Below are 1,546 nucleotides of genomic sequence, written 5' to 3' on the forward strand. Positions count from 1 at the left end.
GTTAACTCACAAATAAAGGTCTGCAATACCTTTGCACTGGTGGAGCAGTAGAATGTGGTGCAGGTGCAACTTCTGGCACCTTGCAGTGTGTGAAGTAGAGTTTGGTTGTTCTCCCTTGCTTGTCTTCATAGCAAAACAGTAATTAGTGAGATTACTCTGGGCTCTCTCCTGGAAAATACCTTTATTTCCAGAGCACGTTGATCTAGGAAAAATTTACTGCTGATTTTCAAGTTGTCTGTTAGCCAATTATGCTTGCTCAAAATGTAGCTGAAATAAATTAGAAGAAACATAAGCCAAGGATTTTGTGGTTGTGTGAACTGAGAACAGGTCTGTGCATTTGATCACCTGTTCCTTTTGATTCTGTAATTGGTGTTTGGGAATTGAAGTACTGAAGGAATCTATCCTCCTATTTATGTCTGGGGGAGCAATGCAGGTTTTCCTATGGAAGGTGTAAGAAGAGTGTTTAGACTTGGTAGGAGCAATTTTACCTGCAGCCTATCCTTTTTGTAAGCCTCTCCCTGAAGCTTTTAGAAAGAAAGGTACTTGCAGGATGTTCTTGTCCAACTTGGTTTACCTGTTTTCTTTCCACCTTTGTGACATTTCCATCAACAACAACAAAAAAAAAAAAAACCCAAATCAAACCAAATCCAACAAAAGACACTCAAAAATTTCACCAAAAGCCCCACCAAAAAACCCAAAACAAAACAAAAAAAGAAGTCTTTTTGTCCAAAGCAAATTTACCTAAAAATACACATACTGGAAACCTTGGGAATTTGGAATATGGATCAGAAACTGTGGCAGGGAGATTTAATTCAAAATTAGTGTTACTCTGAGAAATTTGTATAGCCAGTCTACAGAGGAACTTAGAAATTAATATAGTAATGTTACTACTAATTAATCAAGATTCATTTTTGTTTGGCATTCTGACAATACTGGTTCAAACAAGCAAAAAAGTGGAGTTTCTGAGCTCAATACAAGCACAATGGTATTGTTGACCTGAGTTCCATTTCAACTGCAACTATGCCTCTTGTATAAGAGAGGAAAACAGAGAAGTATATTGATCTCATCTACATAAAGAGTTCAATTCCAGAAGTGTTACTCCACAATATTCAAATGTGTTTCCTGTGGTTTTGCATGCACAGGATAGATTACAAAGAGGGGGAAGAGAAATTATATGTAATTAAATAATTGCTCCTAATTGTTTACAATGTAATAGACAAATGAATAAGCAGCTTTGCTTCTTTCCTGCAGCCTCCTCCTCAGATATATGATAAACAGCTGGATGAAAGGGAACATACAATTGAGGAATGGAAAGGTAATTGCAGTTTGGAATGACATGGGAAGGGACAATTCAGTGGCAAAATGGCCAAGTGTGTCCAAACTCCTCTGACATGAAGAACTGATGCTAGACCTACAAACTGGTGCTTTGATAGCAAAAACAGGAGTGTCTGAGAACTATCATTACCTACTAATGCTAACACAGGAGGTATGGATTCCAGAGGCCCACTGAAATCTAAGGATATCATTTGGAGAAGAGAATACTGTT

At 37.6% G+C, this 1,546-nt stretch overlaps 1 protein-coding gene across 2 annotated transcripts in view; it reads left to right on the forward strand.

The window, feature by feature from the left end:
• The window catches only part of LOC103812215 (mitogen-activated protein kinase 10), a 48,867-nt gene that overhangs the window by 43,394 nt on the left and 3,927 nt on the right, over positions 1–1,546 (forward strand). For both annotated transcript variants that reach the window (XM_009085225.1, XM_009085226.1), the window contains one exon: positions 1,252–1,315. In XM_009085225.1, coding sequence (XP_009083473.1) covers positions 1,252–1,315 — 64 coding nt within the window. The remainder of the gene's footprint in view (positions 1–1,251; positions 1,316–1,546) is intronic.

The sequence above is a fragment of the Acanthisitta chloris genome, unplaced genomic scaffold (genome assembly GCF_000695815.1).
Source record: "Acanthisitta chloris isolate BGI_N310 unplaced genomic scaffold, ASM69581v1 scaffold7092, whole genome shotgun sequence".
Classification (NCBI taxonomy): Eukaryota; Metazoa; Chordata; class Aves; order Passeriformes; family Acanthisittidae; genus Acanthisitta; species Acanthisitta chloris.